Raw genomic sequence first — 27,657 nt, 5'->3', positions numbered from 1 at the left:
ACATTTCCTTTAGACTCATATTTAGTTTTCAACAGTGGAGATTTGTATAAACCTTGCTGTCTATCTCTCCGACATTTACAACAGTGTTTCAATATTCAAATTCAATCTCCAGCTGTCCTTTAGTAATCAACGTGTCGGGATAAGACAGACAGGCATTCAGCTTTTTTCGGACTGTCGAAATTTTGAATCAGCATAATTTTTTATTGATATAAACAAAGAAATATCAATAGAAAACCTGGTAAAACTAAACAAAGTGCAGCTGGTTTGCTGTCTTTCCAGCTTCAGTTTGAAGGGATTGTGTTAGCTGTGTTGTTGGCTAGCTCCTCAGAACAACAGTGTCCTGACGAGAGAGCACATTTTCTATGCCAGGCGAAATCATGTTCTGGATGTATCCAAATAAATGTCACTAGAAAACACAAACGCAAATGCAGCTACTTTGCTGTTCTTCTGGCTTTTTGACGTGACTGTAAGTTAGCCGTAGTTGGCTAGCTAGCGATGAAGGGATAAGGACGTTGCCAGCCAGTATGGCAATGGAACGTTTAGAATGAAAGACTGGGTCGAAAAAAAAAATACTGAATGACTGGCTCGGTCTCATGGCAACCAAACAGATAGATCGGACGACCAGCCAGCTTGGGTAGCATCCCTAGTTTTGGTCGGGACTATATATTGTTTTCTGGCCCTCGACGAACACCCATGCTAATATATCCTCCAAACACCCGCTTCTCGGGCATCATCACTTAAGTAATAATGGACCAAATAACAATGGGATAAAAATAAGAAAAAAAGTTTATTATTATAATATCATTATTATTGTTATTAATACTATTATTAATAGAAGCATTATAAATCATGTGTTATTTGTTTAACTGTTGTTACCATAATAACGTTATAGTAATCATTACTTGTATTGCTGTTAACAGTATTGTTAATGCTATAATATTATTTGTGCTATTAAGGCTATTCATAATTATATTTTTAAGTCTGCTTCCTAATAACATTTTACGAATTTCGACCATTTGTATTTTTTCTTACGATCTTCATTGCGGGTATTATATTTAGAATGGAAACTGCCGAGGTAACGGCTTTATTCTTGCCAGGTCTGGTTTATTCTTGCTGGTATCTCAGTAGACGGGTGTCGTCGTCCGTGGTCTTTCCATTGTTTCATTGTGTTTTTTTGGTTGTTGCGTCGCCTCGCCTGCTCAGGGGAACACCGCCTCTGTCACGTAGCATAGCCGTGCAGTTCTGCAGCATCCCAAATGATGGTGAGGTTCACGTACACAGTTTCCAGAAGGTAAGACTGACAAGTTAGGGGTGATAAACAAATGTTTTCTACTGCCTATTATCACTCAGACACGCACCACTATCGACATGAAAACACACAATAAGAGTTGGAATGATAACCTCTGCGTGAACCAGTGTTAGACAGTTTTTTAAATCAATAGGTTATCATTGATTTCAATTGGGGTTGCGTTGTACAACGTTTCTTAATTCCCACAGCACTATGCTCTCTTGCCGTAGTTGACAGCATAGACAAGCTAACTAGTTGATTAATCTAGCCTACATTCGCGATTATCAACTGATATAGCCTCCTACCCAGCCCAGGAGAGGTTCTAGCAAAGACGTATCCCCATCAAAGGTCTGTGCACGGCCCTCAGCTGAACATTTTATTTCAGTTATCTTCTCCTTTTCAACTCAATGTTTGGTTTCGTCAACTGCGCTCTCAGCTCCTTTCCTACTGAAATGTGTCCCCTAAAAGTTATTTTGTAATCTAGGTTGTGATTGGATTTATAAACCCCTTAACCCTTCAACAAAGTAAAGCTCTTTATTACTACTTATTCTTTACAATCATGTTAGGTAGTAACAAAAGTAAACTATATGTTTCAACATTTCATATACAGTGGGGTCCGGAATGAATGTGGTTCAAGTCCGGAGACTGAGATGGCCATTGCAAAATGTGGATTTAAGGACAATTAACCATTTCTTTGTGGATTTTGATTTGTACTTGGGGTTATTGTCTTGCTGGAAGATTAATGTGGGTGATGAATTCCACATGAAAGTCCCCTTACTCAGATTGCTACTCATTCCACTGTGACAGAAACCTCACCCACTGAGCAGCCTGGTTCCAGTACCACAAGCTATAGCTGTCCCCACACCTTTCTTAGAGTGATGGGTAAAAGTGAAGCAAATAGAAAAACATGTGAAGATTCTGTTTGATAAGTGATGATGGTGTCGCTGGTTAGTTTCCATGGAAGCCTGTTGATGCATTCTGAGTGAACCTGCCTTCTGGTTCCCATTTTTTTGCAATGGATTGAGTTGGAGAGTCTCACTACTCTCTCTCCCTAGAGTTAAATTGGCGGACAGAGCTGTCTACCCTACCTGACAGTTATTTTGTATTATGGCAGAAACAGCATCCATAGTAATTTCATGCAATTTGGCAATATAAATACATATTTTAAATGTTTTTTTAATTTGGTTGTATTGCATGTTTTAGTTTTAATGCTAGAATCCTTATTTGCTACCTACTTTGATTCCTGAATAATGTAGCTTAAAAATGCCTCATGAGCTTAGTTCAACAGTCATACCCCATCAGAACTAAAAAATAAGCTTGTTTTACTCCAGGGTTTGTAAACGGTGTACATGTAAACAAACACTATATAGTCTCAAAACATGGTAAAACTATAATTTTGTATAATGAATAGTTAGTCCCTGCATCCATAGTTCTGTCTATGAATTTGAAAGTGCTTGAATTTCTCTAGGCCCATCCCTCAGCTTTTTACCAAAACAGAGGAGGGGTGCCCACATTGTTATTGTTTAAATTAAAGTCCCAGCTTTAATTTGACTGACATACAAGTGACAGAAAGTCACTGACTGTGGGTTGGCTGTGGTTCAGATTAATGCCAACCACAGAGCGGTGCAAATTTAAAGGGCAACGTGTTGAACTGAATGGCAGTGGGACACTGACTGCATTAGTGGGAATATCACACGCTGGTTGACCCCCTAACTCAAAATCATTGTTTTACTTTATAACAATGTTACAGGGTTCTTCACACACACTTTGACCCTTTACTTTGACATTTCTGTGGAAAAATGGAAGTTAAGTTTCTTAACCCAGTCAAAAGACCGCTTTATGTATGAGGGCACTGATATTAATGTGTATGCCCTGAATTTTATGATTGTTTTTATATTAATACAGTTACATAAAACCCTCTTGCTAAGATGTTCCCTCTCAGCATGTCCCCTGCAGATAAGGCTGGCCCTCCTCTTTTTCCCTTAATTCCCACGGCACAATGCTGTCTTGCCCCCTTCATGTATCAATGCTGCACTCCATACTATGGGCCGCTGAAACAAAAGAAAATGGTGTCTTTATGGCAGAATGACCCATAAAAGACAAAAAAGGTCTGCAGATGTACTGATATAAAATGTGATAGTTTTGATAGGTGATGGTGGTCTCATGCTGATGCTAAGACATTACGTGGTCCTGTGTGGCTCAGTTGGTATTACAAAAGAAAAAATGAAAATGTATCCACTGACTGCTGTCTCCCAAATGACTAAATTGTAAATGAAGAGGCTAACCAGGTCCAAAGGGCAGTAAGGCTGATCTATTCTGGTGGATACTGACGCAAGTCACTACAGTCCACTAAGAGAGAGGATTTTTAGAAGAAGAGTCAACAAACAAAGAGTATACATTTTTTTATATTCGGCCTCCCGAACAACGCAGCGGTCTAAGGCATTGCATCGCAGTGCTAGAGGCGTCACTACAGCCCTGGGTTCGATCCCAAGATGTATCACAACCGGCTGTGATCGGCAGTCCCATAGGGCGGCACACAATTGGTACAGCGTCGTCCAAGTTAAGGGAGTGTTTGGCTGGGGGGGGTTTACTTGGCTCATTGCGCTCTAGCGACTCCTTGTGGTGGGCCGGGCACCTGCAGGCTGACCTCGGTCGCCAGTTGAACAGTGTTTCCTCCAACACATTTCCACAATTCATATAGATATAGAATTGAATTGATCCCCAAACATTGCCTCAAACATTGGTAAACATGTTGGGGGAAAGTAAATTGCGGTTGCTCTCACATTTCAAAATACTGTATGGTTAGTTCTAAATGGGAAAATGACGCATGCATCGGCCTACTTAATTTCTTAGGAAGCCCCTTACCTCTGTGATCCTGAGAAGTGTAGAGTAGCATTTTTACCACAGAGTGACTCTCTGCTGCATGCAAACTAGCAGTATGTAGGTCAGTGGAAGAAGCCTCTGACATCTCAACATCATTCATTAACTCACTTGACTCTGAAGGTTTTAAGTAATATCACTACCATCAAGCATAAAACCCTCTTTTATTCTGCATTACACCAGACAATGCACCACTGAAAGACAATAAAGTTAGTTCTTGCAGTGACATAATATTATTGCTAGATATAGACAGAACTTTTAACAGAGGGAGGAGGGGAAGAGTGAGAGATAACGGGAGAGAGAGAGATGTGGTATTGATGAATTGCAATCTATTTGAACAGTCTGTAGTGAAGTTGGATTTCTTTCTTGTTCTCATTGCCCCTCTCATCTATTCAATTCTATTTCAGATAATGACCATATGATAAACACTAATAGCATGAGGAGAATATGTTGTCCCCATTCTACCTACGCCTCTTCCCAAAATGTACAAACTTTATTTGCCAACAGTACAATAATAATAATAATACATGGGATTTAATGCACTTTTTGAAAAACCCACAGACACTCACTGTACATGAAAGAGTATAGGACAAAAACAATAATAAGACAATAAAATGAATACAAGCTACCTAGACATCCTTTTTCCAGACCAAACTGGTTCAGCGAGCTTTGAGATTTGGCTTGGTCATAAACACATTTATTCATCTTGTGTAATGCTCTGATGCTATGTACCACCCCCCCCCTGTACATAGCCATGTTATTTTTACTAGTTTTTGTTATTCACTGTGTATTTTTTCCTCATGTCACTATTTATATATATGAAGCATGTGACAAATACAAGTATATTTGATGCTGACTGCAGCAGACTTGCTTTTCCATGGGAACAGTTTGCTGTGGTTTAGTGTATGAAGGGAAGAAATACAGGTGTCAGATCTTAATTTGATCAGTTTCGTCACAGGAGTAAAATAATCCTGCAGCAGGAGGACTTGATTATTTAAAAATGTGATATTTTTGATTGGGAAATTAGTCTTGGATAGGCTTGGATAGGATAGGTTCTTTAGTGTTTAGCGAGCGATAGAGAAAGAAAGAAAACTGCAGGTTTTCAGTAAATATATGTAAATCAAGAGGCACATTTGAATTTCCTCAGGTGCAGGGAAATTCTCTGTAACCACAGAGTGATCAAATTAAGATAATACATCTGTACTTGCCTGGTTGAACCAGAATGAACACTGCCCACACCATTATTCTACCTCTTTACTTATCAAGTCTGGTTCAACCAGCCAGGCAAAAGGAATACAGTATTGCCAAGGTTATTTGCACAGCCATCTGAATCTACTCTGCATCATGGTCCTTTTTCTGTCAACTCTCTTATTCAATAACTGCTGAAAGTGGTTGGATCTCTCATTGAGATATGTAGTGTAGTGTCATTTGAGTGAGTTTAAGGTAACCGGGTCAGGAGGATGTGGCTGCTATTGTTGTCGTTTTACTGCTGCTCTGTGGGGCCTAGGACACTAGCCGTGCAATTCTACGTCACCCAAAATTAACTGGTTCAACTCAACAAGTTCTTCTCTTGTGCCTTATAGCGGGACAGGTGAGGGTGACTCCTCTCTATGATGGACCCAGAGTTGACTTGGTAATGAAAAGTGTTCCCACTGCTGCAGCAGAACTATATTTAGGCCGACTGAAGGCCTACTGAAGAAAAAATACAAACTTTATCACTTGGCCCAAATGTTAAACTTTTTGCATACGCTCTAAATGGGTACTGATCCCAAAGCAAAAGGTTACGCATGAAAATCAGAGAGAGAGTTATGCATGTTTAGCTGCTAATAAAATGCATTTGTTATTGCATGTAGTTTGTTTGACTGGACTGGAATCTCTGGTTGGTGAAGGAGCCTAGCGGTTAGTGTTGAGACAGTAACCGATAGGTTGCTTGTTCAAATCCCAGAGCCGGCAATGTGGAAAAATCTGTCATTACGCACTTGAGCAAGGCAGTTAACCCCAACAACAACTGCTCCCCGGGCACCGATGACATCAATTAGGGCAGGCCCTGCACCTCTCTTGATTCAGAGGGGTTGGGTTAAATGAGGAAGACACATTTCGGTTGAATGCATTCAGTTGTGAAGCTGAGAAGATATCCCCTTTCCCTAAGGAAAGTATCAGTTTTCATCTCATACAAATGAATGTAGTCATTGTTTGTATTTGACAGTTGAATTGCTGTGTGATTTTAGGTGGATAGTGCTTCTGCATTTCATTCAATCCTCATAAAATGGGTATATAGGAGGAAGAGACAACTCCGTATCAGAGGATGATAAATATAGTAAGAAAGTTGTTTTACAGTAAGGCAGTTCCTCTTTCTCAACATCTGTGAGTGAACAGGTGGACATCAGGCATCTTTAAAGAGGGCTGACACCTGCAGCTTTACCCTTTACCAGTGAATGCTGTTTACTCATTCAAAACCTTTTGAACGGTCAATATTCTCCTCACAGTTTTGTTTTCACATGGTAGCCTAGTAATCCTATTAGTGCTCTGACACCTCTGTAGAGTCTGTGACCTGTGTGTGAATCCCTACTGTAGCTCTCCCATCCCAAATCAACTGTTATTCGTCACGTACACGGTTTACAGCAGGTAAAACTAACTGACGCAAGTTAGGGGTGATAAACAAATGTTTTCTACTGTCTATTACCACTCAGATACGCACCACTATTGACATGAAAACACACAATATGGAATGATAACATCTGTGTGAAACAAGGACGTTTTTTTAATCAATAGGCTTCATAGATTGGGGTTGCGCTATACAACTTTTCAGTGGTTCTTACATGTAATATCCCTAGGTCCAGTCAAAGTCTCTGTGATAATGGTCTGATGAAGTGTCAAACTGTTTGTATTTTGGATGATAATTCCTCATCCTTCTACTCTATTGTTTTTGATATAGGGCCTGCAACAGGGTCTACAGCAGTCTACCACAGCAAACCAAACTAAAGACATACCATGGGTTTCTTCCCCATCCCCCATCTAAATATACACATTTTCCTTAAATACTTATTGCCTGATTAGCATTTTGTACACACTCCCAAAGCGGCCATTCAATTAGTTGCATTTAATAGTTAAATGCACTAAGGATGCATTAAGCATGTCCAGGTCCATGTGGGATTTTCCCATGACTCACCTGGAACATGCTGAGGCAGAGAGCGGATTTGCAGGAATTGGAGGAGAGTTGAAGCAACTACTAGATGCTTCACTGCCAAGTGAAAGTTGTCCAACAGGTACAGTACAAACTGTAACTATTAAGCAATTGTCCTGGAAAGGGTACACACTATACCAGATTGATAGCTCAGTCTAAATGTTTTAAATTTTTTATATATAGTAGGTACCAGTAGATTACAGTAGATCTTTAATTGGATGTGATTCATGTTTTTCACTCATGGAAAAGTTGTCCATTTGTATTTAACTATACTCTATAAATAACTATATTTAACTAACTTTAAATAAAATATATTTCACATAGTCATGTAAATGTGCAACACCATCGATCCTCCATGTGTGTCTATAATCAGCCCCCACACAGTCTGATATGGATTTCTTCCATCCTATGGTTGGCTACTGTTGTGTAACCTCTTGGCCTCCTCTGTGACCCCTGGCCTTATTTAGACAGAGTTTCCAATTTGCTCCTTACCCCTTCCTCTTGACACTAACTCTTGGAGATTTAAAGACTGTACAGGGTCTGGATAGGTATACGCAATGTAGTGGAGGAGCTTCCACCTCACTGATCGGCACACCTTGAAGGGTAAGGACCAAAGTGAAGTGGTAGGGAGTCAATTGGGACTGGCTGTGTTTCACACAATAAAGTGCAGATTGCAATAAAACAAAAGTATCAGGAAAAGAGACAGAACGAAAAAGACAGTGTCTGTCAGCCAGACCTTTATTTGTTTGGAAATTAGCGTCTCTGCGACAGTGAATTGACACTGTCATTTTCTAACCCAGATTCAGCCCAGGGAGGCATACTGTAGCAAGGAAAGATAATGTGTCACAGAGGCTATCTAACGCCATTGTGAAATCCTCCATGTCAGGCGGCCTTGAAGGACCTTAAGGGAGGGTTTTATGGTGAAAGGGGCTTATCTAAGCTGTAACGCTGGAGTATAAGATGCCTGATGGCTGAGATGGGGTAGACATGCTGTTAAAGCACTGAGCCTCCAGACAATCCGCTCTCATTTTCACCATATCATCCTCTCTTCTTCACCTCCTTTTCCATCTCCTGCACCTCCTTTCTACCCCAGCTACTATTCAGCATGGGAGTCAATTACAGCTTTGAAGAGTAAGTGACAATACTTACTATGGATACCAAACCTGGACACTTGATTTGGAGAAATAAGGGGTTTGTAAAGACAAAATCTTGCCCTTTCTTTGCTAGGTTAAACATGTAATTTAACAAGGGCAGTTTCTTGATCGGGGAAATAGCTAGGCCTATGTCAGCTTCAGCTCTAGCCTCTTCAGGTCTTGTGTGTGCTTTAGTCATGCAGACCAGAGGCTATGTATGATCTGATAGTGGCATTCCAATGGGCTGTAGTCATGCATTTGGACCCTAAATTAGCTTTTTCCTGTAAGAGCTATTTCTGAAAAGTAGCTGAAAGACTTGTTTTTCCATGCAGAAATTGGTTCACTTTAGGCTTGTTTAAAGATTTCTGGCTTGTGGTTGCTAGATTAGATTGTGTTTCAATCATATTGCAGAGGAGTGTGTGGGTTTTTGGTGAAACGTATTACATAATTTAAAGTACATAAACATTATATTGATGTATGAGATTGCCTCCTCAGGGTTGAACTGATCCAAACCAAGGACAACAACACGAGACACCACAAGCATCCCTGCTGTCTGGTAGTGGAGAAATACGAGCTAGCTGTGCTGTGCTGCTGTGCTGCCATAAACTGGGGGGTGAGTTCTGATTCAAGGATCTAAAGATGTGGCATTGCATTCAACGACCTCTATCTCTAAAACAACGAGAGCAGTTTCTCATTATAAAGAATGGATTAGACAAATTAAACAAGTATGAAATAATAGATTTAAGCAAGTTTGAAACTATTTTTACTTGACATTTATACATCTAGGTTAGGGTTGTTGTGATGAAATATCTATGAAATATTGTAGCTTTAAGGCAAATATTTGTTAGCCTGGGTACCAGTCTTCTTCTCCTAACATTCCACTCCTTGCCACTTCTTCTCATATGCTAAACATGTTTGTAATAGCACGGAGTACAAGGAGTGGAAGGTTAGGTGTGGAAGGTTAGGAGACACCGACTAGTACCCAGGCTACAGAATTGTTGGCTCATTGCCATGAGTGCAACAATGAGATATTTTGACAGTTAGCTCAAACCTGCCGGACACCCCATATATGGACATATGCCCCATAATTCAGTTTACTACAAGTGCCATCCTGTTTTTCAAGAAAGGAATCTGAAACACAAAACTGAGGTGGCCAATACGGTTTCCACAAGCAGGTCTACTATCAGCCAATGAGATTTAGGGGGATGGAAGTTGAATGAAGTAAGAGAGAGCATTTGATGGTTGGGTATAGGTTATCAGTTCACACTCTTGCCTGTGCCTGTGGTACATACAGTATCATATACTGAGGCAACTGTGTTACATTATTAGTATATATGAGTTGTGTTTGGGAGGAATATTAGTAGACATGAGACCAATGCAGGAGAACATCAAGGTGCTTTACTTTGCAAACAAATGTCTGGAGCCATATATAATGGTGGGTTGCTAACTATACTCTTATTTTTGTGAATTGTAATGTTTAGTGTGAGATAATGTACAAGTATGCATGCCATTTGTATTTGTATTTTTTGAAATACCTTTAGTATGACCCAAATATGTGAAGAGTAGTTTTAGGGTGATGTGCAATAATGTTAATTAATTGGTGAAGGGTTGAAGAAATTATTGTATTTTGTCTTTTATCAACCACCCTCACTCACTAGTACTGATTGTGGGTGTAATTTCATGTTTTATTGTGTTTGTTTTTGAGTCAGTTAATTACTCAGCCTTGTTTTACAATATCAGTGTGGATAAGAAACTGACAGCAGAGAGAAAAATAGAGTGTGTTTTAACAGAGATGTGGCTGAGAAACTCACAGCAGAGAGAAAAAGAGAGTGTGTTTTAACAGAGATGTGGCTGAGAAACTCACAGCAGAGAGAAAAAGAGAGTGTGTTTTAACAGAGATGTGGCTGAGAAACTCACAGCAGGGAGAAAAGGAGAGTGTTTTAACAGAGATGTGGCTGAGAAACTCACAGCAGGGAGAAAAAGAGAGTGTTTTAACAGAGATGTGGCTGAGAAACTCACAGCAGGGAGAAAAAGAGAGTGTGTTTTAACAGAGATGTGGCTGAGAAACTCACAGCAGGGAGAAAAGGAGAGTGTTTTAACAGAGATGTGGCTGAGAAACTCACAGCAGGGAGAAAAGGAGAGTGTTTTAACAGAGATGTGGCTGAGAAACTCACAGCAGGGAGAAAAGGAGAGTGTTTTAACAGAGATGTGGCTGAGAAACTCACAGCAGGGAGAAAATGAGAGAACAGAGATGTGTGAGAAACTCACAGCAGAGAGAAAAGGAGAGTGTTTTAACAGAGATGTGGCTGAGAAACTCACAGCAGGGAGAAAACAGAGATGTGGCTGAGAAACTCACAGTGTTTTAACAGAGATGTGGCTGAGAAACTCACAGCAGGGAGAAAAGGAGAGTGTTTTAACAGAGATGTGGCTGAGAAACTCACAGCAGGGAGAAAATGAGAGTGTTTTAACAGAGATGTGGCTGAGAAACTCACAGCAGAGAGAAAAGGAGAGTGTTTTAACAGAGATGTGGCTGAGAAACTCACAGCAGAGAGAAAGTGTTTTAACAGAGTGTTTTAACAGAGATGTTTTAACAGCTGAGAAACTCACAGCAGGGAGAAAAGGAGAGTGTTTTAACAGAGATGTGGCTGAGAAACTCACAGCAGGGAGAAAAGGAGAGTGTTTTAACAGAGATGTGGCTGAGAAACTCACAGCAGGGAGAAAAAGAGAGTGTTTTAACAGAGATGTGGCTGAGAAACTCACAGCAGGGAGAAAAAGAGAGTGTGTTTTAACAGAGATGTGGCTGAGAAACTCACAGCAGGGAGAAAAGGAGAGTGTTTTAACAGAGATGTGGCTGAGAAACTCACAGCAGGGAGAAAAGGAGAGTGTTTTAACAGAGATGTGGCTGAGAAACTCACAGCAGGGAGAAAAGGAGAGTGTTTTAACAGAGATGTGGCTGAGAAACTCACAGCAGGGAGAAAATGAGAGTGTTTTAACAGAGATGTGGCTGAGAAACTCACAGCAGAGAGAAAAGGAGAGTGTTTTAACAGAGATGTGGCTGAGAAACTCACAGCAGAGAGAAAAGGAGAGTGTTTTAACAGAGATGTGGCTGAGAAACTCACAGCAGGGAGAAAAGGAGAGTGTTTTAACAGAGATGTGGCTGAGAAACTCACAGCAGGGAGAAAAGGAGAGTGTTTTAACAGAGATGTGGCTGAGAAACTCACAGCAGGGAGAAAAGGAGAGTGTTTTAACAGAGATGTGGCTGAGAAACTCACAGCAGAGAGAAAAAGAGAATGTGTTTTAACAGAGATGTGGCTGAGAAACTCACAGCAGAGAGAAAAGGAGAGTGTTTTAACAGAGATGTGGCTGAGAAACTCACAGCAGGGAGAAAAGGAGAATGTGTTTTAACAGAGATGTGGCTGAGAAACTCACAGCAGAGAGAAAAGGAGAGTGTTTTAACAGAGATGTGGCTGAGAAACTCACAGCAGAGAGAAAAGGAGAGTGTTTTAACAGAGATGTGGCTGAGAAACTCACAGAGCGAAAAGGAGAATGTGTTTTAACAGAATTGTGATTTCATGTCCAAATCATCCCAAAGTGTCTGAAATGGATCTTGTACCTTAATAAAGTTACTTTAAGATCATTTGAACATGAAAGCGAAAAATTATAATACCTGGGACATATAAGTAATTTTGTAATTTTGGTGAACTTTCCCCTTAACAGAGTTTGTGGTTATTTCCTTGCAGATCATCACAGGGAACGATTCAGTAAAGCCTCGATGGAGCGTGTGCAGCTCAGAGGAGGGTAACCGCTCTGAGGGCGAGGAGCCTGAGGACATACTTCCTGTTCTCCGAAACCACAGCCAGCTCCTCAACGACCAACACATCGAGAGTGTGAGTTACTGTTAAACTACACTACAACAAAACACTGTGGCTAATACAGTCATGTTTACAGAAATGTTGATGAAGGTGCTTTGTAAATAAACCTAATGAAGTAAAGGAAAAGGAAAGCAATCATCTCACAGCAGTATATAGGCAACACAGCCAGCTCATGGGAAGAACATAGTGCTTTGGTTTATTTGATATGTACAAAGCTAAATATGGGACTTTTTTTTGGTTCTTCAATTTATACTGAGTTCCGGGAACATAAAGTGCACATACTCATCTCAGCATTACACAGCTTTGACATGTGAATTTAAATGGGACATTTTCTCATCATCCATCTCATCCTCTGTTTCTGAAACCCACAGCTAGCCAATCACATACCAGCAAGGACACAGGGGTATCCATGGAACCTGGTCTACAGCACAGCCATTCATGGCACCAGCCTGAAGACTCTGTACAGGCAAATGGCCCACATCGACAGTCCTGTGCTTCTGGTCATCAAAGACATGGAAAAAAAGGTAGACATCTCAACAACGCACTGTTCTATATGACTGACATCTAACGTACTGTTATGTACTGCTATTACATTGTTATTACATTATGAATGGGTCATACGATCCCAGTAAAATGCTAATACGTTTGTTTTCCTCTCTCTCAGGTGTTTGGTGCCTTCTCCTCCCATCCCTTCAGAGTGAGTGACTGTTGCTACGGAACAGGAGAGACTTTTGTCTACAGCTTCGACCCTGCATTTAAGGTAACATTGCATACTGTTGTGTGCATGGCTTGTCCATAATGCCATCCTATTCACTATATACATTTGACCAGCGCTTACCTTTGTACTATAGGGAATAGGGTGTCATTTCAGATACAGCCCCTGTCATTGTAGTTAATAGGCTGTCTCTTGACTGTCGTGATGGGTGGAGTTAATCTGACACCTCTCTCTTCACACAGGCCTACAGGTGGAGTGGTGAGAACTCTTACTTCATCAGGGGCCATATGGACTCTCTACAGATTGGTGGAGGAGGGTAAGTGTTCAGAATTTTCTTTATCAGAAATACCGAAGCCTTTATCATCTAAAAGTAAATCTAGTTAGCTTCCACAAACTCATTGATGTCTACAGATCTTATTGGCTAAACCGCATCCTTTGGCTCTGGTCTGATATACACAGTGGGGCAAAAAAAGTATTTAGTCAGCCACCAATTGTGCAAGTTCTCCCACTGAAAAAGATGAGAGTGGCCTGTAATTTTCATCATAGGTACACTTCAACTATGACAGACAAAATGAGAAGAAAAAAAATCCAGAAAATCACATTGTAGGATATTTAATGAATTTATTTGCAAATTATGGTGGAAAATAAGTATTTGGTCAATAACAAAAGTTTATCTTAATACTTTGTTATATACCCTTTGTTGGCAATGACAGAGGTCAAACGTTTTCTGTAAGTCTTCACAAGGGTTTCACACACTGTTGCTGGTATTTTGGCCCATTCCTCCATGCAGATCTCCTCTAGAGCAGTGATGTTTTGGGGCTGTTGCTGGGCAACACGGATTTAAACTTCCTCCAAAGATTTTCTATGGGGTTGAGATCTGGAGACTGGCTAGGCCACTCCAGGACCTTGAAATGCTTCTTACGAAGCCACTCCTTCATTGCCCGGGCGGTGTGTTTGGGATCATTGTCATGCTGAAAGACCCAGCCACGTTTCATCTTCAATGCCCTTGCTGATGGAAGGAGGTTTTCACTCAAAATCTCACGATACATGGCCCCATTCATTCTTTCCTTTACACGGATCAGTCGTCCTGGTCCCTTTGCAGAAAAACAGCCCCAAAGCATGATGTTTCCACCCCCATGCTTCACAGTAGGTATGGTGTTCTATGGATGCAACTCAGCATTCTTTGTCTAACAAAACACGATGAGTTGAGTTTTTACCAAAAACGTATATTTTTGTTTCGTCTGACCATATGACATTCTCCCAATCTTCTTCTGGATCATCCAAATGCTCTCTAGCAAACTTCAGACGGGCCTGGACATGTACTGGCTTAAGCAGGGGGACTCATCTGGCACTGCAGGATTTGAGTTTCTGGCGGCGTAGTGTGTTACGATTGGTAGGCTTTGTTACTTTGGTCCCAGCTCTCTGCAGGTCATTCACTAGGTCCCTCCGTGTGGTTCTGGGATTTTTGCTCATTGTTCTTGTGATCATTTTGACCCCACGGGGTGAGATCTTGCGTGGAGCCCTAGATTGAGGGAGATTATCAGTGGTCTTGTATGTCTTCCATTTCCTAATAATTGCTCCCACAGTTGATTTCCTCAAACCAAGCTTCTTACCTATTGCAGATTCAGTCTTCCCAGCATGGTGCAGGTCTACAATTTTGTTTCTGGTGTCCTTTGACAGCTCTTTGGTCTTGGCCATAGTGGAGTTTGGAGTGTGACTGTTTGAGGTTGTGGACAGGTGTCTTTTATACTGATAACAAGTTCAAACAGGTGCCATTAATACAGGTAACGAGTGGAGGACAGAGGAGCCTCTTAAAGACCAAGTTACAGGTCTGTGAGAGCCAGAAATCGTGCTTGTTTGTAGGTGACCAAATACTTATTTTCCACCATAATTTGCAAATAATTTCATAAAAAATCCTACAATGTGATTTTCTGGATTTTTTTTCTCATTTTGGCTGTCATAGTTGAAGTGTACCTATGATGAAAATTACAGGCCTCTCTCATCTTTTTGAGTGGGAGAACTTGTACAATTGGTGGCTGACTAAATACTTTTTTGCCCCACTGTATCTTTCTCTTGTTGACCTCTAGGGGGCTTTTTGGCCTGTGGCTGGATGCTGATCTGTACTACGGTGCCAGCTTCCCATGTCACACCTTCAACAACCAGCCCCTGTCCACCCAGCAAGACTTCACAGTGCAGGACCTGGAGGTCTGGACTGTCCAGTAAACAGAGCGAGACGCTGAGAGACTCAGAAGCGGAAAAGAGAGAGAGAAAAAAGCTAGAGCCATGTCTATCTATGGTTTACAACATCGCTTTACTTGTGTTCAGTGAGGTTTAGCCTGTGTTCAAGCTGTTAAAGTACAGTAAGCTTAATATAGTAAGCTTGGTTTGTCCAATGACCTTATATATGAATGGACAACGTTATCGATCACGTGACACCAGTCATTCCTATGTGAAAACTCAATAGTGCATTTGAAGCCAAGGAAGTCCATTAAGATGGCGTCTCATGTGGGAGATTTACATAGGCATTACATGCTAGTTTGAGCTACTCCAGGATGTGACGTTGCAGGCTAGCTCAGTGCTGCCCCCTCTCATTGAGTATTTCATGTTAAAGGCAGAATGAGGCATGCTGCCATTAGCTACTAAATTATGACAGTAACTTATTCTGTGTGCGATTTTAAAATAATTGGTTCAAGCACATACATCTGGGGTATAAGACATTTTTGTTTTTATTTGTTATTATATTTATACGAAGATTGCCATCTTCCCATTCACTGTTCTGGGGATCCTGTGTTTGGCAAATAATGCCTGCAGTACTGTGGTTGGCCTTGAATGAGAGGGGGCAGTCATTCACCGCTGGGGTTGTCACGTGTGAAACCTGGTCTAGTGACTTTTAGGCTGGTTTTACCTGTGTTTTACCAGCGCGTAACCTATTATACCAGCATTAACTCAGGTTGTATCTGTGTTTTGCCTGGTTAACTGAGGACTGTATGGTGAGAGATAGACAGGCTGTTTTACAGTGTCCTACTGTTTGCTGCTCAATACCTGCTACTGAACAAGCTCTGTCCAATACGAGCATTACAACTGGTTCTAGACATCTAAGCTGTAAACCCTCCATCAATCCTTTGTTATGGACAGCATTTACAAACCAAAGCCCATTTTAAAGTAATATCCTATTTTCATTACAATTTCCTCATAAGCTTTAAACTTTATAGAGGCTAAGATGAACACACTACTGTACTACCCAACTATTTTGTATTTATTTATGTGTCTGTGTTACAAGGGTACAACATCAGATGCCCCGTAGGGATCCCTCACACACACAACACTCAGGTCTAGAAACAGCCACGGCAGAGTACTGTCTCTTAGAGCTGCTAAAAGTGGCCTCTAATGGTTTGTACTAAAGGTATGGGTTTAAATCCATGTTAAATGTTTTCTTACATTTCTAAAAGAGAATAATGAAATTTGTTTAAAAGAAAGAAACAGGATATAAGATGGACCAATTGTTTTAGTTTGGCATCTTTTTCACATTCCTTTGATGTTTTTTTATATTTGCTATAAAAAATATATGTATATATATATTTAAAGAAATGTTATCCAGGGAAGTATTGTGTTTTGTTTTTCTGTATGTGTGCTGTACAGTGCTGGCACTGTTAATGGCTCCTTATTAAAATTCTGCATTTCCAGGTGACAAAAAATGTGCTTTAAACTTGTGTGATTATGTGACTGATTGTTTTCAGATCAATAAGCATCATTGCCTGGAATAGTACTACTAATATTCATCTCATCAACAACAATATAAAAGCAAGATTCATGATAACAAAAGGACATATGACATGTTTTAGATTTACCCAGTATTTTGAATTATCATGCCAGATGCCCAGTCATTTCTGTATGTTGAAATTAAGCTAGCAATAGGTAGCCTAAGGCCACATCAGTAATCACTCATTGTATGATTGGTTTTGAAAGAAATTATAAAATGTCACAGCATTCATTTACATGTTGCTGTACTGTCAAAGAAAGTATGTTTGCTTAATGAAAATGACACCTGCAATCTCAAAAGCAAGGCCTACATAGGATGCAGCCTAATGTACTTTCACAACAGCTAATGGGGATCCTAATAAAATACAAAATACCTAAGTTGAGCCCATCTTTATTACTGTAAATAGTAAGGATGAGTTAGATTTTTTTTAAAGTTATAGGCTATGACCAGTAAAAAAAAATCAAGAAGTTAATCTTTATCGTTCTTTTCCTAGGTCACGAAAATGGCTTAAAAAAATCCCATCTTTAAATCATTTAGGCAAATTCAACAATGCAATATAACCGTAGCATTGACTTATACATGTTGAAGAAGTGGCAGAAAATAGAAAAGCATATCTGTTAAATGACTAAAATGTAAATATTTTATCTAGACGATTCAGTGAGAGACGTGTTTCATTCGTGCGCACTACCAAGTTGGGTAATTGTTTGCTTTACCTTTCGACTCACCAACGATAACCGTTTGATCCACTTGTGTTCCTTCGTTGATAGGTATGATTTCCACTAATTACCACAGCCACAAAGTTGAAATTGTCTTGGCATAAGGTTAGCAGGGTGGTTAAGGTTAGAGATAAGGTTAGGTTTAAAATAGCATTTTAAATACATTGTAGAAATAGGCGGGGTTTATACCTTTGTGGCTGTGGTAACTAGGGACGACCATTAAATATGGCAACCAACGAAGGTTCTGAACCTGCAAATGTATATATTTCTAAAATAAACGTAGGTCAAGGCGAAGGATACGACAAGAAATGCATATTCTGCAAGGTTGTCAACAATGAGATGGGCACGGAGATTCTTCATGTTGTAAGTATGAGTGAATTATTGACACAAACTAGCTAGCTAGGCTAACGTTACGTTAACGTCGTTAGCTGGCTAGGTTAGCTGTCAGAAAACAGCGACGTTGATTACCACTACGACAGGTCATTTGAGCTAATCCATTATCATATTTCCATAGCTATGTGGAAACAATATACATTAATGATCCCAAAAATAGTTTTTAGGCAGGTTCGCTTCCAAACTGAAAACAATGCTGATTGTGATGGACGTTCTAGCTGAACCAACTAGTGACCACCCCATGTTTTTGACTTCGTTTGCATGACAGGACGAGGAGGTCTCTTGCTTCAGGGACATCAAGCCTGGAGCTCCCCATCATTACCTGGTTGTGCCCACGAGACATGTTGGAAACTGTAAATCACTCAGTAAAGAGCATGTGTCATTAGGTATGCAACTTTAAAGTTGTGTGTGTGTGTGTGTGTGTGTGTGTGTGTGTGTGTAACTGATTATCCTGCTGTGTCTGTGATCAGTGGAGAAGATGGTGGAGATAGGGATGGAGATCCTTCAGAAGAACAATGTCTTAGACCTCAGCGATGTTAGGTATGACCACAACATTCTCTCCAGTCAATGTCACATGATTCAAATGGAGTGTTTTTCAATCTTCAGATGTTATTAGGGCTGTGACAATACCAGTATTGAGATGTTTTCCATGGGGGGAATAATTAAATAGAAAGCAGACAACTCTTTGGTTCTTTAAAAACCTGCTGTATGCAAACTATTGTATGATATATAGCCTGAAAAATGAACAAATGTGACTAGATGATGACATAATGTCTGTTTCCAACATTAGGGCTGTTTTCCAAAGTAAGTTAAAGCCGTGTCGTGTGTTTGTTTCTTTGCCACGATACTGACAAGAGTCACTATACTGGTATCGTCCCGGCCCTTTTATTAACAAGTGGCTCCAATTGTAAAGGCCAATTTATTTATTTTTGCTATACATGCATAGTTGATTGGTTTGACTTTATGAAACGACATACAATGGCAAATCACATTCAGCAGTCTGTAAAATTTAGCATTTTGAACATGTTGCTGTTGTCACAGAAGATCATGCAGAGACAAAGAAGCAGACAATTCTTATTATTTTTTTTCTACAGGTTTGGCTTCCACTGGCCCCCATTCTGTTCTGTCTCTCACCTGCACCTACATGTGTTGGCACCTGCCAGTCAGATGGGCTTCATGTCCCGCCTCTTCTACAGACCCAACTCCTATTGGTTTGTCACTGTAAGTCTCTTTCAAATGGCCATTGTAGTATGGTAGCTGTCAGAATTTGTGTGATAAATGTTTCACAATTCCCCCCACATTGTTAAATAAAGGTAAAATAAAATGTCTGTTCTGTAATATTATCCACCTATTGAGTTCAGTGTTCGTACAGTACCAAAGTCGGGATAGAACAATAATTTCCCTTGCCTTGCTGCCTTGACATCACCTGGACACAAACATCAATTCCACTCATTTAGACTTGTTAGAGTAGCTTGTTAGCATTGTGTTTGGGAAAGAGGGCTCTTTTTTTGTTACATAAAGTTGGACAGTCCAGATTGGCAGCTGATGAACAGCTCCATTGTTCCTCACTGTTCCAGCAGCTCTTTTCTGCCACTCTGGCTGTTGTGTTGTCATCTGTTAAGAGCCAGTCAGCCAACACTGATCTCTCACTGCATTATCACTGCCAGCTTTCATGGTCAATTAACTCCCTGTGGAGACTACTGGGCTGGGGAAATCTGTTGGGATGAAGTAAGGTGACTAAAGCCCCAAATACACTGGACTAGGAAACCTGTTTTTTTCCTGTGTCTGCCTTCAGTGTGTATATGGGTCTTCCCAGGTTAAAGGATGGCCATCTATACAGTATGTCAGGGACACTCACCTCTATCAGTCTATTCCCATCAGGTTGGTTTGCAGGCATGCACCTCATGCAAGAGCCTTTGTTTTTCTACCTTTAGATACAATACATGAGCGTGACAATGGACTGGCAATTCAGACATCAAAAGACATGAAGAAGCCATGACTTGTCATTTTATTTATTATTATACTATTTGTGTTTGTCTCCTGCAGGCTGACCAGTTGATTCAGCAGCTGAACTCTAAGGGAGAGACCAACTGAGGAGTGGGTTGCAGTCTGGGCTGGTCCAGTGAGAAACGGGGTTACCTTACTAGTAGTGAAGTGAGCAGGTCAGGTCTGGTCTCCCTCCGTGATTCTCTGTGTGAGTGTACTGTACTCCCCAGCAGGTTACAGTGAGACTAGTGATGATGGTTCAACTCAACTGAGGTTTTTAATTCTAGTATCAAGCTGAACAGCCAAATCAGAAATGAAGCCAAATGTGTTTTCCTTACTTGCTATTTTAAATACTTTTTTGAAAATGACCAATAGTTACTCTTTATTTTTTACCACAGAATATGAAATAGTGATGACTGGATTGATTTTGGGGTCAATTTCTGTTGGTATAGAAAGATATCAAAAGTGATACGTTTGTGTTTAGGCTCTAGTATTAATATAAAGAACGATTAGTAACGTAAAGGCATTCCTAAGTGATCATAACCAGGAGACCTGAGAATGGGATGTATTGGGACTTGGAAACCTACAGTAAGTCTCATTGCAGGACACCTTTGATAAAGATGTCTAATGCATGTGCATTGTGCCACTGGCTGGCATCCCAAATGTCACCATTTCCTATAGGGCTCAAAAGTAGTGTAATGAATAGGGCACCATTTGCGATGCAGTCACTGTCAACAGTATCCCGTATTATGAGGTATAATAACTGAAAGCGGAGAAATATAATGAGAAGTATGAGCTCTTTTAGGCCTCAGTCAAGTGATCAGAAAAGCAACTGTTTTGCATGAATGGTATTCAATCATATATGATCAAAGAGTAAAATGGAAGTGTACTCCGGGGTGTGGAGGTTTAATATATTCACTGAATAATACCTACATTACTAATTCATCAAGATGCATAATAGGAGCTCAGTCATCCATAAACAATTGTTTCTTGAGTCACATTCTGTTAACACAATACTCTTCATTAATTGTGTTATTTTATTATGAATGTTGGAGAGTGATTCTTAATTTTGTTATGCACTACAGCCCAATGGAACACTCAACAAAGTAATGTATGTTTAGTGTATGCTGCTGCATGAAATTAAGAGCGTCATGTGTTTGTATTTATTGGTTGGCGTGTCGCTGTAAAATAATAATGGTGGTTCATGGTTAAATAAATGATGCATTGCTGCCTCCACAAGTGTATCAGATTTCCTTCCTGGTCTCTTATTAATGGGAAACATCATTCAGTAACACTGTAAAGTATGCAGTATGACTTAGGCAGTATGACTTAATATGACTCTTTCTAATGCCTTATTAAAAAGTATTATGTTATGCAAGCTTTAAATAAAGTGTTACCTGTCATTCTAATGCAATTGTATCATGAATTAGTCTGTTTTGGTGATTTGTTTTTTTTGAAGACTTTATTGATAAAAATCAGTGCTTTCCTTTCTAAACAAACATGTTTGGAATACAGTAATTATTTTTCAAATTAGTAAAGGGTTATAGTATATTTCATGAGTGCAAGTAGCTGAAAAAGCATTCCTCAAACAACCCTTGTTAGGTTGAACAATGTGCATATAGTACAGTGTGAATTCCACAATTGCCAGTGGATCAAAAAGTGATGTGCTATTTCTCCTGAATGTAAATATAATTGTGATGCATTTTGCTACTTTGTCAACCATGTATACAGTTTCATAGCCTCCTTCCAGGATTTCTAACATAAGCCTACAGTGTCAGTGTGTTGTATTTGTGCCATAGAAAGTACACATTTCCTCTGTCTAATTACAAAGATTGCTAAGGAACATTGTAAACGCTGTGTAGATTACATGCAACGCAAAGTCCATTCAGGCCAATAAGTTCAGGTTCATCCTACAGCACCATATTGCATGTCACTGCTGCCACAGGTTAGTTCTCTTGGGCCCTGCCCAGAAACAACTACCCTTGCTAGGTGCAGGTGTAAACCTGAAAGAATTGGGTAGGTGTTGCTGCACCTTGCTACCTAATGTAATTTTCACCATATTGCTTAGACCTCGCCAATCCTTTCACAACTACACAAATGCCTAAAGAGCTAGGGGATGTTTCTGGACAGGGCCTTGGTTACTGTCTTGTCCTTCGGCTGCATAAACCTGGTCACTGAAGCAGCATAATGTCGACCTTGTCATTTCATCCTGGTCACTGTAGCAGTGTGATGAGGACCCGGTCATCCTGCCCCTGCCACAACATCTCCCCTTCAAAGCTGACCAGGCCTTGTTTTCTGGCCCTCAGCAGGATCCCCACCACCTTGTTGGAGATGTTCACATAGTGCTCAAACAGCTTCCCAAACTCCACCGTCACCACAGGTCTCTCCTCGCTGCCTCCGTCCCCACCGCCACGGCTTTCCCCGATGTCCCTGATCATCTGGCAGAGCTCCTCCACCTCCCGGGTGATGTGGACGTGGGCGTCCCTGCCCCTCTGCTCTGTCAAGGAGCCCTCCAGGGGCCTCCCGTAGCCATCCTGGTCCCTTTGGAACCTCTGCTGCTGGGCAGTCACATTCACCATAGCCCCCCGGTTGTTACTGAAGGGGTTGTGTTTCTGGTACTCCTGGTGCTTGTTGGACCATCTCTGCCAGTTCTCCTTTAACCCTTTCACTGACGTTACACACACTGTCCTGTCATCGTTAAACTCGACAGGTGCATCGTTGTTCTCCATGGTGGTGTTTCAGATGTCTTGTATGTATTAAGTGGTTTGTCCACTTTTAGGCATAGTTCATTTTCTGTGGGTGTAATAAAAGTTTCAATGACCAACTGTTGAGAGCACAATTACATGTCTGTATGGTAGCCTAGGCCTATTTCTAATTTTTGAAGACACAAATTAATCCTCAGAAATAACCTATTTAAACCATTAATTACACCCTGAATAAAGTTATGGTAAACTATATTAGTTATAATAAAGTTATAATAACAGGTCATCATCCTACTAATGCTCTGATGAAGGTGAGAGTTCTTCCAGATCAGAGGTATCATGCCCATAGGATGCACAGAGGCACGTGCCCCCTCAAATTTGTCATGTAATTAAAAAAATATATATATATACAGTACCAGTCAAAAGTTTGGACACACCTACTAATTTCACGTTTTTTATTTATTTTTAAATGTTCTACATTGTAGAAAAATAGTGAAGACATCAACACTATGAAATAACACATGGAATTATGTAGTAACCAAAAAACAAATCAAAATATATGTTATATTTGAGATTCTTCAAAGTAGCCACCCTTTGCCTTGATGACAGCTTTAAACACGCTTGACATTCTCTCAACCAGCTTCATGAGGTAGTCACCTGGAATGCATTTCAATTAACAGGTGTGCATTGTTAAAAGGTCATTTGTGGAATTTCTTTCCTTCTTAATGTGTTGAGCCAATCAGTTGTGTTGTGACAAGGTAGGGGTGGTATACAGAAGATAGCCCTATTTGGTAAAAGACCAAGTCCATATTATGGCAAGAACAGCTCAAATAAGCAAAGAGAAACAACAGTCCATCATTACTTTAAGACAAGAAGGTCAGTGCGGCTGCAAAAACTATCAAGTGCTATGATGAAACTGGCTCTCATGAGGACCGCCACAGGAAAGGAAGACCCAGAGCTACCTCTGAAGCAGAGGATAAGTTCATTAGAGTTACCAGCCTCTGAAATTGCAGCCCAAATACAGTGGGGCAAAAAAGTATTTAGTCAGCCACCAATTGTGCAAGTTCTCCCACTTAAAAATATGAGAGAGGCCTGTAATTTTCAGCATAGGTATACTTCAACTATGACAGACAAAATGAGAAAAAAATCTAGAAAATCACATTGTAGGATTTTTAATTTATTTATTTGAAAATTATGGTGGAAAATAAGTATTTGGTCACCAACAAACAAGCAAGATTTCTGGCTCTCACAGACCTGTATCTTCTTCTTTAAGAGGCTCCTCTGTCCTCCACTCGTTACCTGTATTAATGTCACCTGTTTGAACTTGTTATCAGTATAAAAGACACCTGTCCACAACCTCAAACAGTCACACTCCAAACTCCACTATGGCCAAGACCAAAGAGCTGTCAAAGGACACCAGAAACAAAATTGTAGACCTGCACCAGGCTGGGAAGACTGAATCTGCAATAGGTAAGCAGCTTGGTTTGAGGAAATCAACTGTGGGAGCAATTATTAGGAAATGGAAGACATATAAGACCACTGATAATCTCCCTTGATCTGGGGCTCCACGCAAGATCTCACCCCGTGGGGTCAAAATGATTACAAGAACGGTGAGTAAAAATCCCAGAACCACACGGAGGGACCTAGTTAATGACCTGCAGAGAGCTGGGACCAAAGTAACAAAGCCTATCATCAGTAACCCACTATGCCGCCAGGGACTCAAATCCTGCAGTGCCAGACGTGTCCCCCTGCTTAAGCCAGTACATGTCCAGGCCCATCTGAAGTTTGCTAGAGAGCATTTGAATGATCCAGAAGAAGATTGGGAGAATGTCATATGGTCAGATGACACCAAAATATAACTTTTTGGTAAAAACTCAACTCGTTGTGTTTGGAGGACAAAGAATGCCGAGTTGCATCCAAAGAACACCATACCTACTGTGAAGCATGGGGGTGGAAAGATCATGCTTTGGGGCTGTTTTTCTGCAAAGGGACCAGGACGACTGATCCGTGTAAAGGTAAGAATGAATGGGGCCATGTATCGTGAGATTTTGAGTGAAAACCTCCTTCCATCAGCAAGGGTATTGAAGATGAAACGTGGCTGGGTCTTTCAGCATGACAATGATCCCAAACGCACCGCCCGGGCAACGAAGGAGTGGCTTCGTAAGAAGCATTTCAAGGTCCTGGAGTGGCCTAGCCAGTCTCCAGATCTCAACCCCATAGAAAATCTTTGGATGGAGTTGAAAGTCTGTGTTGCCCAGCAACAGCCCCAAAACATCACTGCTCTAGATGAGATCTGCATGGAGGAATGGGCCATAATACCAGCTCAGTGTGTGAAAACCTTGTGAAGACTTACAGAAAACGTTTGACCTCTGTCATTGCCAACAAAGGGTATATAACAAAGTATTGAGATAAACTTTTGTTATTGACCAAATACTTATTTTCCACCATAATTTGCAAATAAATTTGATTTTTTTTCTTCTAATTTTGTCTGTCATAGTTGAAGTGTAACTATGATGAAAATGACGTGGGAGAACTTGCACAATTGGTGGCTGACTAAATACTTTTTTTGCCCCACTGGTAAATGCTTCACAGAGTTCAACAGACACATCTCAACATCAACTGTTTAGAGGAGACTGTGTGAATCAGGCCTTCATGGTCAAATTGCTGCAAAGAAACCACAACTCAAGGTTACCAAGAAGAAGAGACTTGCTTGGGCCAAGAAACACAAGCAAGGGACATTAGACTGGTGGAAATCTGTCCTTTGGTCTGATTAGTCCAAATTAGAGATTTTTGGTTCCAACTGCCGTGTCTTTGTGAGACGCATAGTTGGTGAACGGATGATCTCAGCATGTGTAGTTCCCACCGTGAAGCATGGAGGAGATTTATTTAAGTGATTTATTTAGAATTCAAGGCACCAGCATGGCTACCACAGCATTCTGCAGCGATACACCATTCCATCTGGTTTGTGCTTAGTGGGACTGTCATTTGTTTTTCAACAGGACAATGACCCAACACATACTCCAGGCTGTGTAAGGGCTATTTGACCAAGAAGCAGAGTGATGGAGTGCTGCATCAGATGACCTAGCCTACACAATCACCTGACCTCAACCCAATTGATATGGTTTGGGATGAGTTGGAACGCAGAGTGAAGGAAAAGCAGCCCGCAAGTGCTCAACATGTGTGGGAACTCCTTCAAGACTGTTGGAAAAGCATTCCAGGTGAAGCTGGTTGAGAGAATGTTAAGAGTTTGCAAAGCTGTCATCAAGGCAAAGGGTGGCTACTTTGAAGAATCTCAAATCTAAAATATATTTTGATTTGTTTAACAGTTTTTTGGTTACCACATGATTCTTCCATATGTGTTATTTCATAGTTCTGATGTCTTCACTATTATTATACAATGTCGAAAATAGTTCAATTAAAGAAAAACCCTTGAATGAGTAGGTGTGTCCAAACTTTTGACTTATACTGTACCTCTTAGTGAGAATTTCTCCTTTCTCCATTTCATAGCATAAGCTATGGACAACTAACACAATTGCATTTTTTCGGTGGCAATTTGAATGCACAGTGATACCGTGACGAAATCCTGAGGCCCATTGTGTCATTCATCCGTCGCCATCACCTCATGTTTCAGCATGATAATGCACGGCCCCATGACGCAAAGATCTGTACACAATTTCTGGAAGCTGAAAATGTCCCAGTTCTTCCATGGCCTGCATACTCACCAGACATGTCACCCACTGAGCATGTTTGGGATGCTCTGGATTGATGTGTATGACAGTGTGTTTCAGTTCCCACCAATATCCATCAACTTCACACAGACATTGAAGAGGAGTGGGACAGTATTCCACAGGCCACAATCTGCCTGATCAACTCTTTAAGAAGGAGATGTGTTGTGCTGCTTGAGGCAAATGGTGGTCACACCAGATAATGATTGGTTTTCTGATCCACGCCCCTACTTTTATTTTTAAGGTATCTATGACTAGTAACTCAGTATAATCTTTGTAATAGTTGCACGTTGTGTTTATATTTGTATTCAGTGTATATATATTATTTACATTTTTTGTTAAATCTTTTGTTGTTTCTCTATAATAATACTAGCCACCGATTGTAGCAATTTTATGAAGTTGGCTTTAGCTAGTCCAGATAGGTTCCCAATCTCCCAACCTCATAACTAGCTACCAAGAAGCTATTTCAGGCTATTTATCAGGCTAGAGTTGCTAGCTTGTCTAACTATCTTAGTTGGCAAGCCTGCAGGCAAGGTTGGTAGTCTTTTGAAAACCTAGCAATTACTAAATGTACTGAATAAGACCCACATTCCTTTGAATATTTTGCCTAGACTTTAGTAGAGATGCAGAGAAGCATATTTAGTTTCTTTGAAAAAAATAAGCACCAGTCAGGAGAATAGAGAGCTCAAGAGGTATGCTTAGATATGCAGAAAAATATACAGATTTTTTAAAATAGAATTAAGCATAGTGACTCTAGATTGCAGGAAAAAAGCTACTTCAGATGTTTGAAAAATGCTAAATTTGCCCATTTCAGGAATGGGACCACCCCTCTGCCATCCTCACTTACTTTGTGCCCTCTCAGATTGTTAGGCTCCTGTTCCAGATTGATTTAAACATGAAAAACATGTAATTTATCTCGCACAAATAAATGTTACATTACAAGAAATCTAGGAATGCAAGGTGAGCACACATCTGTAAACTGAAAGTGACATACATACGGTAAGGTGACAAGTGTCACTGCTACAATGTCAAAATCGATGTATTGCTTATTCCGATATTTTCTTCTTCTGTCCGTGTCGAATTTGAGGTACCTTACACTTCTTGTCACGAACACTGACATAGGCTGAGGAACATGTGTCTGTTAGCAACATTGTATCCATGCTATGGAACTTTACATTAGAACAGTGTTGAATCGGATTATTTTTCTACCCGCAGTGAAAAACACTGATCGGCATCCAAAGTAGCCAATGACAATGTGGTGGTGACGCAAGTAGCTAAATGTTGGTGTCACGTGCCCTGTCAG

At 40.5% G+C, this 27,657-nt stretch overlaps 3 protein-coding genes across 6 annotated transcripts; 2 read left to right on the top strand and 1 right to left on the bottom strand.

Annotated features, from left to right (window-relative positions):
• The first annotated feature begins 1,094 nt into the window (after window positions 1-1,094).
• Window positions 1,095-17,209, top strand: LOC118367635 (nuclear receptor coactivator 7-like). Of its 3 annotated transcripts, none has more exons than XM_052494568.1 (7): window positions 1,095-1,291; window positions 8,981-9,098; window positions 12,226-12,372; window positions 12,729-12,881; window positions 13,022-13,117; window positions 13,315-13,388; window positions 15,160-17,209. In XM_052494568.1, exons 1-7 carry the CDS (start codon window positions 1,257-1,259, stop codon window positions 15,293-15,295), a joined length of 759 nt encoding a protein of 252 aa, XP_052350528.1. In that variant the 5' UTR covers window positions 1,095-1,256; the 3' UTR covers window positions 15,296-17,209. The 3 variants fall into 3 exon arrangements, with proteins under 3 accessions (XP_052350528.1, XP_052350529.1, XP_052350530.1); XM_052494569.1 differs by lacking the exon at window positions 1,095-1,291 and adding an exon at window positions 7,905-8,483; XM_052494570.1 differs by lacking the exons at window positions 1,095-1,291; window positions 8,981-9,098 and adding an exon at window positions 9,726-9,920.
• Window positions 17,210-17,723: 514 nt separating this feature from the next.
• On the top strand, window positions 17,724-21,171 carry LOC118367747 (adenosine 5'-monophosphoramidase HINT3-like). Its single transcript, XM_035751381.2, has 5 exons — window positions 17,724-17,911; window positions 18,210-18,327; window positions 18,412-18,481; window positions 19,036-19,162; window positions 19,988-21,171. The coding sequence occupies exons 1-5, from the start codon at window positions 17,774-17,776 to the stop codon at window positions 20,033-20,035; spliced, it is 501 nt and encodes a 166-aa protein (XP_035607274.1). The 5' UTR covers window positions 17,724-17,773; the 3' UTR covers window positions 20,036-21,171.
• Window positions 21,172-21,189: 18 nt separating this feature from the next.
• Window positions 21,190-27,596, bottom strand: LOC118367745 (actin-binding Rho-activating protein-like). 2 transcript variants are annotated; one of them, XM_035751379.2, is made up of 2 exons: window positions 27,349-27,596; window positions 21,190-22,720 (listed from the first exon to the last, which is right to left on the bottom strand). In XM_035751379.2, exon 2 carries the CDS (start codon window positions 22,654-22,656, stop codon window positions 22,141-22,143), a length of 516 nt encoding a protein of 171 aa, XP_035607272.1. In that variant the 5' UTR covers window positions 22,657-22,720; window positions 27,349-27,596; the 3' UTR covers window positions 21,190-22,140. The 2 variants fall into 2 exon arrangements, with proteins under 2 accessions (XP_035607272.1, XP_035607271.1); XM_035751378.2 differs by having other exon boundaries at window positions 27,353-27,596.
• Window positions 27,597-27,657: the final 61 nt, after the last annotated feature.

This window comes from Oncorhynchus keta, chromosome 34 (genome assembly GCF_023373465.1).
Source record: "Oncorhynchus keta strain PuntledgeMale-10-30-2019 chromosome 34, Oket_V2, whole genome shotgun sequence".
Lineage (NCBI taxonomy): Eukaryota > Metazoa > Chordata > Actinopteri > Salmoniformes > Salmonidae > Oncorhynchus > Oncorhynchus keta.
The sequence above is the reverse complement of the archived record's forward strand: the minus strand, read 5'-3'. Positions and strand labels throughout refer to the sequence as shown.